This window comes from Notamacropus eugenii, chromosome 2, assembly GCF_028372415.1.
Source record: "Notamacropus eugenii isolate mMacEug1 chromosome 2, mMacEug1.pri_v2, whole genome shotgun sequence".
NCBI lineage: Eukaryota > Metazoa > Chordata > Mammalia > Diprotodontia > Macropodidae > Notamacropus > Notamacropus eugenii.
This window is the reverse complement of record NC_092873.1, coordinates 496,204,396-496,221,501: the sequence shown is the minus strand read 5'-3', so window position 1 is coordinate 496,221,501 and position 17,106 is coordinate 496,204,396. Positions and strand designations below refer to the sequence as shown.

Sequence of the window (17,106 nt, the reverse complement as noted above, 5' to 3'; positions counted from 1 at the left end):
AACTAACCAAATATCAACTATGTCAGATGCCCCTCAGGTATATTCTCATCCCTCTTTCTTGTGGCCAAGCTTGATCAATTAAAATTCGAAGGCTAATGTTTTGATTTGTTGTGGTCCTTTCCAATTACACTGTTGAAGGTAATGCACATCCTGTTTTGTGGTGGAAATCCTAATTATTACAAGTAATGGGAGGTAGTAGGAGCATAAGGAAAAGATTCTTAATATGAGTGGCACATGTTTAGTACTTAATAAATGTTTGTTGATGGACTGTTCCAGTCTTCATCATCTATGCATGGATTATCTCCCTGGTAGATTAGTATGAGGAGGAAATTAAAGGACTTTAAAATTAATAGTGAAGGAATTAAATATTGAGGGAAAAATCCTAACCTGGATGGATTCATTCAGTTTCCTGATATATCCATTGACAGATTCATAGAATGTTAGAGCTGGAAGGGATTTTCAAGGTCATCTGGTCCAACTTCCTTATCTGACAGATGAAATATGGAGTCAGAGAGAAGTGAAAATGACAAATCCAAAGCACAGTCTTTGGGATCATTTTCTTTGATCAAATTCAAATTCACACCGTTTTTTATGTTCATACCTTGTGTAAGGCACTGCAGACTATAGAGATAAAAGATGAAACAGTCCATTCCTCAAGGTACTTTCTTGCACCTTGAGGAATGGATCTTGTCCACAGATAAGTAAGTAATTACAAACTAATGTGAGAGAATATTAACAAGGAGGAGGAAGAAGGAGGTGGTGCCTGAACTGAACACTGCAGAAACCTTAAGATTCTTAGAGTGAAAGGTACAGAAAGCGTGCAGTGCAGCATGGGGCATAGCCTATACAAAGGCATAGAGATGGGAAGTAAAATACTAAGTTAAAGGAACTGCCAAGTAGGCCAGATTGACTGGGATGTAGATTCTTGAAAATGGAAAGGAATAAACATTTATATAGATCCTACTATGTGCCAGGTGCTGAGTTAGTGCTTTTTTTTTTTAAAACAAATATTTCTCATTTGATTCTCACAACAGCCCTGTGAGGTAATAGTCAATATAATAATAGCTAATATTTATATAGCACTTACGTGCCAGGCACTGTGTCCTATGAGCAGGTAAGATAAAAAGCTTTACAATTATTTTCTCATATGATCTTCCCAACAATTGTGGGTGGTAGGTGCTCTTATTATCCCTATTTTACAGATGAGGAAACTGAGGCAGGCAGCAGTTAAGTGGCTTACCCAGGGTCATACATTGAATAAGTATCTGAGGCTAGATTTGAATTCAGGTCTTTTTCGACTCCCAGTCAAGACTCTCTATCTATTGTCCCATTTAACTGCCCCTATGTAATCTATGAAACGTCTGGAAAGGTAGACTGAAGTCTTGTTATAAATGAGTTTTAAATGCCAAGCTGAGGAGTTTCTTTTCTCTTAGATCTGATGAGAAGGCAGTCATGGTTTCTGAATACAAATAATGCAGCTGGGCCAGTGTCTTACTTGTGAGGACTTACTTCTGAGATGGGTCAGGTTGAGGAGAGGCTAGAAGCCAGGAGACCAAAGGTCCACGAAAGAAATGACCAAGGGACTACATTCTTGGCAGACGTAAGCTCCCTGAGAGCAGGAACTGTTTTGCATTTGTCTCATTTTTACTGGGCCTTCCTTGCATATACTAGGTATTTAAAAAATGTTTGTTGAGTTGAACTGAATTGAATAGATTCTCCTAGGGGGACAGCTCTGGAGGAGGAAAGTGGCTGTGGTAGCAGAAAGAAGAGTTGACAGAAACATTGGGTTGAGGAAGTCCTTTGGCACTGAGAGGGTCCTGGGAAGGAGGAGCTCCTACAGGAGGGAATTTGAGAAGGAGAGGAAGCAAGTGGCTAAATGAAAGGAGAACTATGGGCAGCTGGGTGACTCAGAGGACAAAGCACTGGGTCTGGAGTCAGGAAGACTCATTTTCCTGTGTTCAAAAACAGCCTCAGAGACTTCCTAGCTGTGTGACCCTGGGCAAGTCACTTAACCCTGTTTGGCTCAGTTTACTCATCTGTAAAATGAGCTAAAGAAGGAAATGACAAATAGATCTAGTATCTCTGCCAAGAGAAGCCCAAGTGGGGCCACAAAGAGTGCTACACAACTGAACAAAGACATGTGGGGTCATGAGTAGGACTATTAGACCTGGAATCAGGAAGACCTGGGGCTATGTGATTTTAGGTAAGATACTTAACTTCTCTGAGATCCAGTTTCCTCATTGGTAAAAATGAGGGAGTTGGACTAGAAAATGTCTAAGTTTTCTTATGGTTTGTAATCTCTGATCTCATCATCTAGGAGGGGTAGGAGAGAGAAGAATTTCTGTATGAGGAACAATATCCAGCATTTGTCAATGTGGAAACAAAAGAGGAATTTTTTTCCCACAGGATTAAAAGTCCTCCCAGGTTTAAGTGACAGCAGAGTTGCCACCTAGCACGGTCAGGTAAAAGGTCAGGAACTTGACCAGCTGTTTGAGGGAGGCCTGTCAGAGACGAGAAGGTGAAGTGAGGAGCTCAGGAGGCTTCTAGCCAATAGATGGTGTGGCAGGAAGTTAAAAGCATAAGGCTTGCATGGGTGTGAAATCCTCCCCTAGGAGCGACCTGTTCATTCAAGGGGAATGAACGTAAAAATTAATGAAAGCTTTCCCAATTTCACAACAAGCATTGGGCTTTGTTCGAGGTGAACACTTCTCTCATTGTAGGGAAGGTGCCCTCTTCTTGCAAGGACTGTAATAAAAGATTCTTCTTTCACTCTGAAATTCAGTTTTGTTATCGGGCCGGGTGTGAGTCTTACTCTGGATGGGGAGGGAGCTCTGGAGAGGCAAGCACTTTACATCCACATCTCATCTGATTCTCACAAGAGCTCCTTGAAGTTGGGGGCTATTCTTATCTCCATTTTACAGTGACCTGACCAAGGTTATACAGCTAGTGTCAGGTTGAAGTGAACGAGTCTATGTGGGGATAATCCTTAAAACAATAAAGAGTTTATTGAAAAGTGGAAAATAGGTCCTTCTAGAATATATGCATGCAGATAGGCAATTGGCTTGAGGGGCTGAAACATGACTGCTTTTTACAGTTTCAAAAGGACTAAATGTTTATCAGATTAGAAAAATAGCTAACCTTACATTATGTCTCCTGTTCTAACATTTGGTAGCCAATAGCTTATTTTCTATCATTTCTGTTGGTGTTATTGTGGTTTTAGCAGTTTGGTATTTGGTGCATACACACAAACCTATCTGTTTTTGCTATATTTCCTATAGTCTTTTAGATGTAATTTTTATGATCCCATAATTATTGTGATCCCTTACAGCAGCAGTAAGCATCTGCAGAATAGAGAAGGAGTAAGTCATGTGGGAGATGCACATGTGGGCAAGGCTTCCTTCTAACTCTAGACTGAAAACCCAGTCCTGCCCCACTATTTCCTTGCTCCTTCCCCTACCTCAGCACAGTGGGCTGAGAAAACAAAGTTTATAGGTACACTGTTCACACACAGATCTGGAGAATGATTAAAACTGGGAAGGCCTGCAATGAAGACATATATTTATCAAACAGATGAACTCCCCTCAAACGGCATTTTATAGAATGCTGCATAAAACATAAGTACAATCGACATACTGAGGAGGGGAGAAGGGATATGATAAGCTTGTATTTTGTCTTTGCGTTGACAGCATGAGTAGAAAAAGCCTACTGAAATGGAAATACACGGTTAACAACTTTTCTCCCTTACCTTGGCTTTTTGAATGAGTTTTTCATCCTCAGGAACACTGGGATTAATTGCAATCACAATGCCATCATATCCATTGTCATTCAGCTGTATCATTGACCCTTCCACAGCCTGCTGGAGACCCAATGTCAGAATCAGAAAAACATTTGGAAATGACCCCATTTTAGCTCATATTTCAATGAAGCCATGGAAAATGTCATTGGAAGACTATATATACTCTTACGATCAATTTCAGGAATTTGATCTAGACCAGAAAGTTTGCATAAATATGAGGAAGAAAATCCCTAATAATCTTGGCTGTGGAGGTAAACTCCATATACTTTGTTTATTCTAAGGATCTAGATGTCAAACAGAGAAAGATACGTTGCTGAAAAAAAGGTTTTTTACTTGTTATGACAACTAAATCTGAGCTATTCTCTGACTGATTTATCCCAATGAGGGATACATTCTTTTTTGTAAATGTCAGCACAAAAAAGCATATGAATCATTAGTTGGAAGGGTGTTGAATGGAAATTAGAGAGTATCAGGAAGGAAAAATAAATGTAAAGGTTCATTTAAAAACTAAAGGAACAGTTCCTCCAGACAGCTCCTCATTATCTCTTAAGAGCTAGGGTCACTCTTTCGGGCCTGGGAGGGGTGGGAGGGAAGAAGGAAATCTTGTCTGGTTTATCTGGATGTATGATGAGCTGGAGCTAAAGAATGGATTAGTCAGAGAGAGAACCTAGACTCAGCAGGAGCAGCAGGTTTCTTTCCCCTCCTAGGCAGATGCTTTGAGGAGGTGGCCTGAAGTGCAATGTGTCCAGGATGGCCAGAGGATGAATACATCTGGGGAAGCCGGCTAGGGGGCTCCTCACACTTCCCTTATGGGCCTCTCTTTGCCCTGTTGTCTTGGGTGGGGACTAGGGGAGGTGGGGAGGCAGAGGGACCCAGCTGAGTGAAGAAGGGTATGTGTGGCTGGCATAGTTCCACTACAGAAAGAGGCTTCCCTGGTTGATTTTCCATGTGACACTGCTTTGTGATCCTTCCCTCTGGATCACAGAACATAAAAACAGCCCCCATCTTCTAGCTTTGGATCTTTCTCTCTTCCCAGCACCCTCACCTCACCTCACCTCCTCAGTTGAGAACCTGTCCCCCTCTCCTGCTGTCTCCATCTGTGGGCATGGCCCCCAGTTTGGGGGCTTCCCCTTTACCCCACCATCCCCCAGCTTCTGCCTGCTCTTCTACATGACTATCTTGCTTTCTGAACTGGTATACCTTTGTGGATTCTTCCCTTTGACCCCAACAATATTTCTTTATCTTTAGATAATACTTTAGATAATACTCTGAACTTCCCCCTCCAAACTGCAGTATAAGCGTGTTCCCTTCTTTCTGACCTGTTAATTGCCCCTAATTCCTAGTTTAGCTGGTCTTCCTCTCATAAACCCACAGGAGGTAATGATCTTTTCTCACAACCCAATAAAATAAACACTCCACCTTGCCACCCCGTGCCAACCTTGTCATAGCCCACATTACTCATAGATCTAGAGCTGCATAGGATCTTAAAGGACATCTAGCCCAATCCTCTCTTCTTATAGGTAAGAATGTTGAGACTCAGATTGATTAAGGGATTGTCCCATGTTCCTGCAGGTGGTAAGAAGTGGAGTTAAGAGTCAAACATAGGGCCTGTGGTTCCAAATTCAGAACTCTTCCCATTGCAACACACTGTCTCCTGAAAAGCTTGGGGCTCTGGAACTTTAGGATCTGAAACCACATTGTAGAAAGAGGAGAGCCAGGCTGCAAAAGAGCTAACTTCTTAAAGCCTTCAGGACTTTTCCAGAAACAAACTAAGGGTTCTGGAAGCCAGTGTAATGGGTTGCCCTGACTAGTAGGAGCAGTAAGAATCCTTTGTATTTATTCATTGGGCAGTTGGGGGGTCATAGCAAAACAGACCTAGAGTTGTGAGGTCATCTACTCCAACCCTCTCATTTTATAGAGAAGGAAAGTGAGGACAAGAGAAGTTAAATGATTTGCCATAGGTGATAAACAAAGTAAATGGTAGAGCAGAATTTCAATTCTGGTTTCACAAATCCAAGTTTAGTGCTCTAAACCCAACACTCTTTCCGTGCTGCCTCTCTGGATTGTCCAAGATTTTTGGAATAATGACAACTGCTTATGGATTTCCATCAGTGGGGACTCTCCACAGTTCAAGGTTGATGTGGTCTTTGTTATACCACTGGGTCATCTCCAACTTCAGCAGGAGCAACCTCCTTCAAGGTAGAAGGCTTCTTCCAGGAGCCCAGCAGACTTTTGGCATGTCCCTGTGGTCTGAAATCAGCAGCCAATGTATTCACTGGTTGCTTCAGCACCCTAAGCCAAGATTCTTGACTTTCTTGGAATATATCTGTCTTTGTCGCTCAATTTTTGTAAGATTCAGTTATGTCTATTTATCAATAATTAGATGGAATAATGTTGCCACCAAGCTGAGCACTGGGCTGAAACATACTAGCTATGTCCAAATATATGCAGGGCTATCATATGAAAGAGGATTAGACTTGTTCAGAGAGTAGGACTAGGATCAGGGGATAGGTGGCATTGGGAGGGCAATTTTATTTCAAATGAGAAAGAACTCAGCTCTTTTAATGAAACCAAGTCCCTCCCTTAGAACCAATGTAGGGATAGGGATTTAAGACTGTAAGTTACAGAGCAGGTACTGATCTGCCTCTGTGGAGGGAGTTTCTTCATTGTGGTTCCCTATGCCATAGAAATCACAAACCCAGACCAACAAAAACAGATTGAACAGAATGAAAGCTGATGATCACCCAGAGGGCAATGTAGAGTTGCAACACATTAGGAAGGCAGGGTAGTGCAAGGGAAAGGACACTGTTCTTAGAGATGAAAACTGGACAAGTCCCTTAGCTTATCCTGGGTCTCACTTTTTAAAAAACTGATTAATTTTTAACATTCATTTAAAAAAATTTTTTTGAGTTTCAAATTCTCTTCCTGCCTCCCACTCCTTCCCTACCCATTTAGAAGGCAAGCAACATGATCAAGCAAAATATATTTCCATATTAGCCATGTTGCAATTCCCCCCCAACAAAACACAAAACAAAAAGCCAAGCTGCAAATGATGAAGAGCAAGAAACATAAAGAAATTGAAAAAGTATATTTCAATCTATACTTAAAGTCCATCAATTGTCTCTCTGAAGGTAGATAGCATTTTTCATTATGGATCATCTAGGTTGTCTTGGATCACTATATTGATCAGAGTATCCAAGATCATCATTAAGCTATTGCTGTTACTGTGTACAATGTTCTCTGCTCTCTTCACCTTGCATCAGTTCATATAAGTCTTCCTCGGGTTTTCTGAAACCATCCTGCTCATTATTTCTTATAGCACAATAGTAATCTATCACAATTATATACCACAATTTGTTTAGCTGTTCCACAAATGATGGGCATCCCTTCAATTTCTAATTCTTTGCCACCACAAAAAAGAGCTGCTGTAACTGTTTTTGTACATATAGATTCTTTCCCCTTTTCTTTGATCTCTAGGGTACAGACCTAATAGTATATTACTGGGTCAAAGATAAGCACAGTTTTATAGCTCTTTGGGTATAGTTCCAAATGTTTCTACAGAGTGGTTGGATTAGTTCACAACTCTACCAACAGTATCTTGAGGTCTATGCTGTTCCGCACCTCCTCTAGTATTGCTCATTTTCCTTTTCTGTCATGTCAGTCAATCTGACAGGTGTGAGGTGGTAACTCAGAGTTGTTTTAATTTGCATTTCTCTAACTGGAGCAGCTAGGTTGTGGAGTGGAGAAAGTGCTGGGCCTGGCATCAGGAAGGCTCATCTTCCTGAGTTCAAATTTGGCCTCAGACAATTTCTAGTTGTATGATCTTGGGTAAGTCACTTAACCCTATTTGTCTTAGTTCCCTTATATGAAAAGTGAGCTGGAGAAGGACATGACAAACCACTCCTTTATTTTTTCTGAGAAAACCCCAAATGGGGTCATGGAGAGTTGAACACAACTGAAAAATGAACAAGTAAGAGTGATTTAGAGCATTTTTTCATGTGACTATTGATAGCTCTGATTTCTTCTTCTGAAGACGTGCCTGTTTATATTCTTTGACCATTTATCAAGTGGAGAATGGCTTTTATTTTTTATAAATTTGGTTCAGTTCCCTGTATGTTTGAGAAATGAGACCTTTATCAGAGGAATGTGCTGTAAAATGGTTTCCCCAATTTCCTGCTTTCCTTCTAATTTTGGCTGCATTGGTATTGTTTGTGCAATTTCGTATGTTAAGTTAATAAAACTTAATTCATATGATCAAAATTACCCATTTTTCTCCCTGTGATCCTCTTTGTCATAACTGTTTCCCTTATCCATAGATCTGACAGGAAAAATTCTCCATGTTCCCCTAATTTACTTATGATATAACCCTTTATGTTTTAAGCATGTACCTATTTTGATTTTATCTTGGTATATGACATGAAATGTTAGTTTATAGTTAGTTTCTTCCAAACTGTTTTTGAGCTTAACCTACAAATTTTATCAAATGGTGAGTTCTTGCCCCCAAAACTTGGATCTTTGGATTTCAATTTATTTATTTTTAGTTTTCAACATTCACATCCACAAGACTTTGTCTTCCAAATTTTCTCCCCATCTCTCCCCTCTGCCCAAGGGGAAGCCAAGACAGCATGCATTACAATTACTCCTTCCCCCAATCTGCCCTCCATTCTATCACACACACCCCCTTCTCTTATCCCTATCCTCTCTATTTTCTTGTAGGGCATGATAGATTTCTATACCCCATTGCCTGTATGTCTTATTTCCCAGCTGCATATAAAACCAATTTTTAACATTTGCTTTTAAAACTTTGAGTTTCAACTTTTCTCCCTTCCTCCCTCCCCATCTACCCCCAACAAGAAGGTAAGTAGTTCAATAGAGGTTATAACTGTGTAGTCATGCAAAACACTTCCATAACAGTCATGTTATGAAAGACTAACTCTATTTCCCTCCATCCTATCCTGCCTCCCATTTATTCTATTTTCTCTTTTGATCCTGCTCCTCTTCTAAAGTGTTTACTTCTAATTACCCCCTCCTCCCATATGCCCTTCCTTCTATCATCCCCCCACCCCCACTTAACCCCCTTTCTCCTACTTTCCTATAGTGCAAGATAGATTTTCCTACCAAATTGAGTGTGTATGTTATTCCCTCCTTAAGTCAAGTGTGATGAGAGTAAGGTTCACTCTTTCCCTCTCACCTCATCCCTCTTCCCCTCCATTGAAAAAGCTTTTTCTTGCCTCTTTATGTGAGAGATTATATACCCCATTTTATTTTTCCCATTCTCCTCTGATTATATTACTCTCACCCATTAATTTTATTATTTTAGATATCATCCCTTCACATTCAACTTACCCTGTGTCCTCTATCTATAAATATCAACAGTTCAACTTTAGTAAGCCCTTTATGATTTCTCTTCCCTGTTTACCTTTTCATGCTTTTCTTGATTCTTGTGTCTGAAAGTCAAATTTTCTGTTCAGCTCTGGTCTTTTCATCAAGAATGCTTGAAAGTCTTGTATTTCACTGAATGACCATTTCTTCCCCTGAAGTATTACACTCAGTTTTGCTGGGTAGGTGATTCTTGGTTTTAATCCTAGCTCTTTTAACTTCTGGAATATCATATTACAAGCTCTTCGATCCTTTAATGTAGAAGCTTCCAGGTCTTGTGCTATTCTGATTCTGTTTCCACAGTACTGGAATTGTTTCTTTCTGGCTGCTTTCAACATTTTGTCCTTGACTTGGGAGCTCTGGAATTTGGCCACAATATTCTTAGGAGTTTTCCTTTTGGAATCTCTTTCAGGAGGTGATGGGTGGATTCTTTCAATATCTATTTTACCCTTTGGTTCTAGAATATCAGGACAATTTTCCTCAATAATTTCTTGAAAGCTGATGTCAAGGCTCTTTTTTTGATCATGGCTTTCAGGTAGTCCAATAACTTTTAAATTACCTCTCCTGGATCTATTTTCCAGGTCAGTTGTTTATTCAGTGAGATAGTTCATATTATCTGCTATTTTTTTCCATTCCTTTGGCTTTGTCTTATAATTTCTTGACTTTTCATAAAGTCATTAGTTTCCATCTGCTCCATTCAAACCTTTAAGGAATTATTTTCTTCAGTGAGCTTTTGGACCTCCTTCCTCATCTGGCCAATTCTGGTTTTTAAGGTATTCTTCTCCTCACTGGCTTTTTGGATCTCTTTTGCCATTTGGATTAGTCTATTTTTTTAAGATGTTATTTTCTTCAGCATTTTTTGGGTCCCCTTTAGCAAGCAGTTGACTCATTTTTCATGATTTTCTTGCTTGACTCTCATTTCTTTTTCTAATTTTTCCTCTACTTCTCTTATCTGATTTTCAAAATTCTTTTTAAGCTCTTCCATGGCCTGAGACCAATACATATTTCTTTTGCAGGCTTTGGATGGAGGATCTTTGACTTTGTTGTCTTCTTCTGTTTGTATATTTTGGTCTTCTTTGTCACCAAAGTAAGATGCTATAGTCTGATTTTTTTTCCAGCTTTTTCTCATTTCCCTAGCCATTTACTTGACTTTTTATCCCTTTGTCAAGGTAGTTCTCTGCTTCCAGTGGGGTTGGGGGGTGTACTGTCAGCTGCTCTAACCCTCCACATTCTGTGAGCCTAGAGCATCAGAAGCCACTGCTTCTGCCTCTGCTGTGGCTGCTGTAAGCTCCTCTGCCCCCTCTGCCACCCTGAGGTTAGGACCAGATCACTCTCTCATGCAGAACAGGTTTGTTCCTCCAACCTTCCAATTTGTATTTAATGTTTCGAGATTGTAAAGTCTGGGAGCTGCCACAGGCACCAGAAATTCATTCTCCCAAGGCCCACCCAAATCCCATCTGTGCTGGTGTGGCCAGTGCTGGACTGTGCTCTGCTCCCAACGTGGCACCAAGGACACTTCCCATCATCATTCTAGGCTGTTTGAGGCTGGAGACTTGCTTCACTCCCTCATTCTGTGGGTTCTGCAGCTTCAGAATTTGTTTAGTCATCTTTTTTACAGGTATTTGGCTGGGTTTGGGGGGAGAGCTACAGCAAGTCTTTGTTTTACTCTGTCATTTTTACTCTACTCCCCAGATCTTTGAATTTATCAAATACTAGATTACTGAAGTAATTTACAACAACATATTTTGTATTTAATCTATTCCACTGATCTATCATTCTATTTCTTATCCAGTACCAGATTGTTTTCAGGATTAATGTTTTGTAATATAGTTTGAAATCTGGTACTGTTAAGTCACCTTCCTTCACATTTTAAAAAATTGATTTTTTTGATATTCTTGACCTTTTATTTTTCCAGACAAATTTTTTTGTTATTATTTTTTAGCTCTTTAAAGTAATTCTTTGGTACTTTGATTTATATGGCACTGAATAAGTAAATTAGGTAGAATTGTCATTTTTATTATATTGGCTCAGCCTCCTCATGAGCAATGAATATTTCTTCAATTGTCTATATCTTTATCTTCTACTTGTAAAGTGAGAGTTGGACTTGCTGATGTCTAACCTTCCTTCCAGCTTTAATTCTGTGATCCTATGATACACACAAGAAATTACAAGAAGAAATGGCAGAAAGGATGCCATCAAAGGAATGTACCCCTTTTGGGAGAGGTGAGAAGAGAAAGTGAGCTGGTCCTGAGTGAGTAGAGGGGATAAAATGCACAGTAGGAATGCTGCACTGAGATTCACAAAGTGAATGTGAAGAAGGCCTCCAGCATATTGGATGGATCCTTTATAATGAATTTGTGAGAGAACATGGTTAAGAGGTGCACTAAATGGACAAGCATAAATGACTCATGAGCTGTATCACTGGAGACACAGTAGAGCATTAGAAACAATTTTTTGATATTTAAAATCTAAAAATGAAACAGTGCCTTCTGTGATAGTGAATTCATTACGACCGTATGTGTTAAAGGAGAGGAGGGGTGAGCCATGTGAAAGATATTTTAGAAGAGACTCCTTTTCTGAGGTATAAAGAGAAGTCCATTTTCTGATGACTCTCTCTTAACTACATGGGATAAGTTAAGACAGTTTGCTATTGTGATGCATACCTATAACCCCAGCTACTGGGGAGGCTGAGGCAAGTGGATCTCTTGAGCTCAGGTGTTCTGAGCTGCAGTGGGTTATGCAGGCCAGAGGTCAATATGGTGAACCCCTAGGAGCAGGGAGGGGGAGACACCAGGTTGCCTACAGTGTGGAATCAGCCCACATCAGAAACAGAGCAGGCCAAAGCTCTTATCCTGATCAGTGGTGGTATTAGGTCTGTGAGTAGTTTGGGTACTTCCAGTCTAGGCAAGAGGAAGAGATCTAGCCTCTTTTTTTTAATTAAAAAAAAAGGAAGCAAAGATTAAGAGATTAGAGAGATGCCAGTATTAACTCAATTGGGATAATAAAATCATCAGTATTTCAATATTTCCATCCTGCAAGGTCTGCTTATAATTTTAATGAGTTTATTTATCTATTTACTTAGTACTTGGAGAGATATCAAACTCTCAGAATTTATAAACACTGTACTTGCTATTTTCAACACCCATTCTCCAAGCCTATCTTTTTGCTTTATACTTCTTAGAGTGGAGCCTGGCAGGTTTGAAAGGCAAGACCAAAATCGTGTTGGGTAGGAATTTAGTGTCCAGATTGAATGATCAAATTGAGTGAAGCCAAAGATAAACACGAGTTATATTTTTTTGTAGGAACCATAAAAAGGCATGATTAAGGGGACAATCAATCAACCAGCATTTATCACTGTGGGGTCACTGAGGGCTAATCATAACATTCCCTGACCTCAGAAAGCTTACAAGCTTTTCTCTTCCTTTCCCTTTACATTGTTGTAGTCATTCTATGCATTTTTTTTTTCTGATTTTGCTTCCCTCACTGGGCATTAGCTCATGCCTTCCCATATTTCCCTATAGGCTTCTCATCAGGTTTCCCCATTTTTTAAGAGATAAACTTGTTTTGAAGGGGGTCTTGTACTGCCTCCTCAGTCCAATCATATGTCCTGCCCTGACTCACTTATGATTCTGGATGGAGCTGAATGACAGCAGGCAGTCACTCCATCAAAAAAGACTTATTAAGTGCCTGCTTTATGCCAGGTACTCTACTAGTCCCTGAAGATACAAAGAAAGGTGAAAGACAGTCCTTGCTTTCAAGGAGCTCATAGTGTAATGGGGAGACAACTTGCAAACAACTATGTAATTACCTTTCTCTCTGTCTCTCTCTGTCTCTCTCTGTCTCTGTCTCTCTCTCTCTGTCTCTCTCTCTCTCTCTCCCCCCTAGTCCAAACAAATAACTTCACATCAGTTGTACTTACATCACTAGATTGTCATGGATGGCTAAGCAGGCAGGCTCCTAACAAGTTAAAAAATGCTGTAGATAAAGAAGGTAAAAGTTAAACAGTAACATGATCTGAAGGGTGTAAACAGCTCAGATACTCTGACCCTCACACCATGCTGCCTCTGTAACAGTAATAATAGAGCTTTATATGGCACTTTAAGGATATTATCTCATTACATCCTCATAGCAACTCTGGATCCAGGTGTTAACTATTATCTCCATTTTATAGAGGAAACTGAGGCAGACAGAAGTTAAGTAAGTTGTCCAGGATCACATAGCTAGTAAATATCTAAGGCAGAATTAGAACTAGGGTCTTTCTGAATCCAAGTCAAGAACTGTCTCTACCATACTGCCTAATAGAGTAAAGATGGAAAGTAAGGTTGGGTATGAGAAGTATTGTGAAAGATTCGACAAGATATATTGATTGACTTTGATGTCACAGAACGTCAGAACTGGAAAAGTTCTCAAAGGCCATCTATTTCAACCTTTCCCTGAACTAAAATCCCCTCCACCAAACATGTGACAAGAAGTCATTCAACTTTCCTCCTGAGATCTCCATTCTGCTTTGGAGTAGCTCTAGTAGAGTTAGATTTTGATGTTGCAAATAGTTGTTCTTTCAAATATTGATTTTCCCTTCATATCTGAAAAAAGGTGTTTAAGTCATTTGGTTGGCCAAGGTTCCCTAAGGCAAACTCCCTTAACTTTCATTCAAGGGAAGCTTTGCATGTTCATATTCAATAAAGTGTTGTTCAATGATTCTAATCCTATTTAGGTGACAGATCATTTTCTTACACATTAGTACTGGCAGCATTACAAAAGCTTGTTTTCAATAGACATGGAACTTACCAGACACTGAGTCTGGAGAACTCAGCTATCAGTGAGAGAGGCATTAGGGCCAATAAGTAGTAAGTGAAAGCTGAGTTTGGGGACAAAGCTGACTTAAAGGGCTAAGAACACATTTCCTATTTAGTGCCCTTCAAAAGCTTCTTTCATTGAGTGAAAGCAAACTTACAGATCAATTCAGTTAATTTATATTTAATATGTTTAAGAGAAATAATCAAACTTGATATTTTTCTGAATTTTGTGGATCCATTTACCAAAATATTTGCTAGCTCTCCCTCTCAGTTTTGTGTCTTCCATAATTTAAAAGTTTTAAAAGTATACACAATAACAATTGTAAAGAATTTGTTAACCCAAACACATTATCAAGGAAACATACAAAATGTAGTAGGAGAACCAAATGAACAGACAAAAAGTTGACCAAAACTGAACTTATTTTCCAATTCTTTCCAAAACTTTTTTTTTTTTTTACTGAATATTGATTGTGTCCTCCAATATTTTCATAGCATGGCTTTATAAAACAGTAACCTCATACATCCTGTATTCTCTAGTCTATTCCATCCTATTGCATTTTTCTATTCCCTTTTGCCACTACGAAGCTCTTATGACCACTGTGTTGTTGGTATATTTTGAAATCTGGATAAGACAAATCCTCTTTTGCCAGTTTTTCTTTAAATAGTTCATCTTGATGTTTTGTATTCTACTTTATATATTGAAAGGCATTTATTAGGAACTATGTGCTAAGTATTGTGATAAATGCTAGAAAAATAAATTTGAGAAACTATAACAGTCTCTGCCCTCAAAAAGCTTATTTTGTAATGGAGGAGATAACATACAGAGGGAGATAGGAAACAGGGTAGGATCTACATGCAGTGACTTGGTTTGGAAAGGGCAGAGAAGTGAGTGAGTGAGTGTGTGTGTGTGTGTGTGCGTGTGTGTGTGTGTGTGTGTGTGCGCATGTGTGTGTGTATGCATGAGAGAGAGAAAGAGAGAGAGAGAACTGTAGAGAAACAAAGAAAAAAGAGAGAGGAGAAGGAGGAGGAGAAGGAAAAGAAAAAAAAGAAAGGAAGAAAGAAAAGCTCTGAAAGACATAATATACCAGCTATCAGGATAGAACCAGAGCTATGAATCTTGCAAGAGTCAGTACATCTTAATAGAATGGTATATGATTAAATATTTGCTCAGGTAAATGAAGGACAGTACAAGTTTGATAATTTAAAAATTGTAAGTAGCCATTAATAAAAGTAATGTTGGCATGTACTTATAGAATACTTTTTGTACTCAAAACCTTGAGATACTGGAGAGGTTTGCCATTTCCTTCTCTGATGTTTATCCTGTTCTATCATTAATAAACTTAGACCTCTTTTTCTCAAGCATCTTCCATTTTCTGGCAGTCATGGTGCCCTCACTCCTCCATGTAGATACTTTATCCCTGGCCAAGGTCTTCTACACTGTCTGCACCTTCTTTCATCTTCTTCAAAATATGGAAGAGGCAGGGAAGCCTGAATCCCAAAAGGGATGATAACCTAACAGAAAGGCACTGCTTCCTGCCTGAGTCAGAACATGTGTAGGTATTTTGACTGTTTCTGGTCCACTTGACTTATGGTGAAGAAAAGTCTTTTTGGCTGGCAGCTTTATAAAAACTGGGAGGCAAAACAAACAAACAAAAAGTGCATTATGGTTGCCACTCAGGACTCTTTACTGTCTGACCTTGTTCAGAGGCACTTCCTAGAAGCTTGTGTGTCAGAGAGTAGCCTTGGCTTTCTTCTCCTTACGAGGGCCAACTTGGGGTCCATGAATTAAGTCTTCTCTGTTCTTTGCCTGTTTTCATGTGTTCTTTTCTGCTGTTAAGTGAAATAGTGTTGTGTTAGGTTGTGCCCCTGTGGGTTTTGAAAGGTCAAGAGAGGAGCCACCAGAGAATGTCCAGGAGCTGGAGTCCATGACAGATTTGTGGACCTGATGAGCCCAACGAAGTACAGCATCTTGAGAAACCTGGCTCCCCCAACACAAAAGTGTTCTGATGGCCGCTAACAGGAAGTGACCATACTTCAACCTTAGTGAAGCTGGTGGGTTGAGTATTTTGTAGCAATTGCTTTAAGGTTGAACCTACCCTCCCCAGGATCAAGGTAGCACAGGGGAGAGTGTGCCTCCAACTGTTGGGATAGGAGGGAATGATTTTTACCTTCTGTGCTTGCTATAGCTTCTCCGTAAATATCCGTTTGTAAAAACTAATTGTTGTTAAGTGGTTAAATGATACTGCAGCACTAATTGGCCACTAACTGGTGAAAACACTCCAGAGTGTGGACTCTGAAGGAGGAAGATGTACCCTTGTCTGGGACCTCACCTTTCACTGAGCATGGGAGTTGTTTCTATTAAGGCTATATAGATATTAATTCTCTTAAGTATAGTATCATCTAGCAGGTATTTCTCAGTTTTGTCCAAGGATAACATGAAAAAGTTCACCTTCTTAGCAGCTAGGTGTGTCCCACTTGAGGAAGTGGTATAAACCTAATGACATTTCACCTACTGACTCCATTGTTTTAAACTATTTCCCCATATTTAGAATGTTTTTCCTCCTCATCTCTGTTGAGGGCCAGGGTGGAGTGCAGTTGACAAGATCAGGATAGACCTTTGGGGAAACTGTTCTTTGAGACTGTGCTCATTTTCATCCTAAATGGCTCTCCATGACCCCCAGATGTTGCTGTCTCAGTGAGACAAACAAGAGAATTACAGAAAACAAGGGATATGTAAAATAGATGTTTCTAGGCTCACAGTCTGATTAAATCAGTCTCACAAGACTGATTTAATCACTAGGGCGGAGACAAGCAGAATGTCACTTGGGCTTACAGTTTCTGTCTATAAATACCGGGACCCTCAGATCAATAAAGTGGAGTTGGTCTTTCTTCTCCGGCTTCTTGTGTCTTTCTTCTTCACCACATTACCGAGCTGTGTAGGGACGCAGGCCATCTGCTACACATATCCACATCACTGGTTTCCTTCAGTATTTGGCTCAGATCCCATCTTCTTTAGGAGGTCCTTCTGATTTCCACTGCCATTCCTAAAACCTTCCCTCTAAGACTTGTGTCCCACCTAAACTGTATCTACAGGTCCATAGCTGTCTGCATACTCTCTCCCCCATTAGACTATAG

General features: G+C 39.8%; 1 protein-coding gene across 1 annotated transcript in view; it reads right to left on the bottom strand.

Annotated features, from left to right (window-relative positions):
• LOC140529922 (calcium-activated chloride channel regulator 1-like) overlaps positions 1–3,920 on the bottom strand; it is a 45,191-nt gene extending 41,271 nt beyond the window's left edge. The window contains 1 exon segment of the mRNA XM_072648963.1: positions 3,746–3,920. Within this exon segment, the coding sequence (XP_072505064.1) occupies positions 3,746–3,904 (159 nt within the window). The 5' untranslated portion in view covers positions 3,905–3,920.
• Positions 3,921–17,106: the final 13,186 nt, after the last annotated feature.